A 1,920-nucleotide genomic window follows, 5' to 3' on the forward strand; every position below is an offset into this window, starting at 1 on the left:
AACCCAGGTGCAGACCCTGCACTTCACCTGCTGCTTACAAGACACTGTCTCGGCCTTGCTCTGTTGAGAAGTTCAGCTCAAAAATGGTTGGAAGGGGACAACACCTTGTGTGCACTTCAACCCTGAAGGAAGTATTGCTAATAGGGTGGCACCTCTGTGCCTCAGCATCAGTAATGCTGCGGGCCTGCTCTCTGCAGATCTGTCCCCTTCCATCCCAGTGGCTGTTGCAGTGTTTTCAGGAGCCTCAGTGTACTTTTCCCACATGTTGTTCCCTCTGGGGAGAGCAGAGGGGACCCAGGAGGCCCAGAGCAGACTCCAAAGTACCAGAAACAGAGAGGCACTTAATGGTTTTGCTTTAGAACAAAACTTTCGGTTTTTATTATAATTACTATTCTGCACTGTTCTTTTCAATAGTTTATTGTCTGGTTTTGAAACAAAAGTCCTCAGGGAGCACCTGGAAGGAACTTCGTGCTGAATGCCATCCCTTCTTCCCAACCAAACAAAAGCCTTCCACTTCTCTAATGGAAAGCTGCCTCTCTACCTTGTCTGATGCTGCCTGGAAGTCGCTGGGAGCTTGGGGCTATCCGCTGCATTCCTCCTGGTCCCAATGCAGTCCCAGTCCTGCTCTCTTCCTCGGGACTTGCCTGGAGGCCACAGGGAGCTTGGGGCCGTCCGCTGGATTCCTCCCATTGTCCCAGTGCAGAAGCATAGATGACAGCAGTCCCAGTGCTTCCTTTTGCCTCAGAGCTCGGGAAGAAAGAGGTGAGAGGTCTTGGGGAAGGATGAGGATGGGGCACAGGGAAGAAGGGGTTACAGAGAGCAGCAGCTGGCCCAGAGGCTCTCTGGCTGATGGTGACTCTTCAACACCGAGATGGAAACCGAGAGCCCCTGCTGTACCGCCAATGGATGTAGTGACGTCTCCAGGCAAGCATGGGGTTATATTGCTTGCCTGGGCCTGATGAAGGTGGATCCACCTGCATAGGTTCAACATCGCTCTCCGGAGGATCTACATCCATTGGCTCCGGCTCGCTGCTGCTCTCGAGAAGCCGAGGCTTCTTTGGTGGAGGAGGATCCATCCTCTTCCACAAATGCTCCTAGAATGGGAGAGGAGGCTCTCTCTGTAGCTCCCGCTCACAGATAGGTGCTTCCATGACACAAACCAGTCAGCAACTGGGGTTCTGTTCTCAGGGTCCCCGTATCAATAGTGGTTGGCAGGGAGGTGGCTTGTGACATTACGTGGCCACAGTGCCCATAAGAGTGTCTTGTGACAAGCAAAACATGGCTGTGCTGGGTGAAGGAAGACTATGGGCTGACGGTTGCCCTACTTGCCACCAGTGAGGTTCTACAGGGCTCCATTTTAGGGCCCATTCTCTTCTGTGTTTTCACTGTTAATTCCAATAAAAATCTGGAAGTTATCTGGAGTAAATTTGTGGATGACGCTAAAGTGGGAGGAGCGTTGACTCCCTCGAGGGTAGAAAGGCTTTGCAGCAAGATCAGGACAAATTCGAGGGTGGTCACCATCTGCTGAAGAAGAGCAATGCAGAGCTGTGCAGTGGGATGGGGCAGCCCTGGCTCTGTGTACAGAATGGGGGGCGAAGGGCTGGAGAACAGCTCCGCAGAAAGGGATCAGGGCATTCTGGTTGGTGGCAAACTGAACCTGAGCTGGCAGTGCACCCTGGCAGCAAAGAGGGCCAGGTGTACCCTGGGGTGCAGCAGGCCCAGCACTGCTGGGCGAGGGAAGCTCTGTGTGGTGTGGCCTCGCCTTGTGCACCGAGTGCAGGTTTGAGTGCCACTATTTAAGGACATAAAGCTATTAGAGGGTCCAAAGGAGAGCTATGAGGATGGAGAAGGTTCTGAGGGCACAGAAGGTTCTGTGGGGAGCGGTTGAGGTCCCTTGGTGTGCTCAGCCCAGAGCAGAGG

The 1,920-nt window shown here is 53.5% G+C and overlaps 1 protein-coding gene across 1 annotated transcript in view; it reads right to left on the reverse strand.

Moving 5' to 3' along the window:
* Window positions 1-860: 860 nt before the first annotated feature.
* The window catches only part of PIGG (phosphatidylinositol glycan anchor biosynthesis class G), a 26,713-nt gene continuing 25,653 nt past the window's right edge, over window positions 861-1,920 (reverse strand). The window contains exon 8 of the mRNA XM_031557428.1: window positions 861-1,094. Within this exon, the coding sequence (XP_031413288.1) occupies window positions 861-1,094 (234 nt within the window). The remainder of the gene's footprint in view (window positions 1,095-1,920) is intronic.

Source organism: Meleagris gallopavo, chromosome Z (assembly GCF_000146605.3).
Source record: "Meleagris gallopavo isolate NT-WF06-2002-E0010 breed Aviagen turkey brand Nicholas breeding stock chromosome Z, Turkey_5.1, whole genome shotgun sequence".
NCBI lineage: Eukaryota > Metazoa > Chordata > Aves > Galliformes > Phasianidae > Meleagris > Meleagris gallopavo.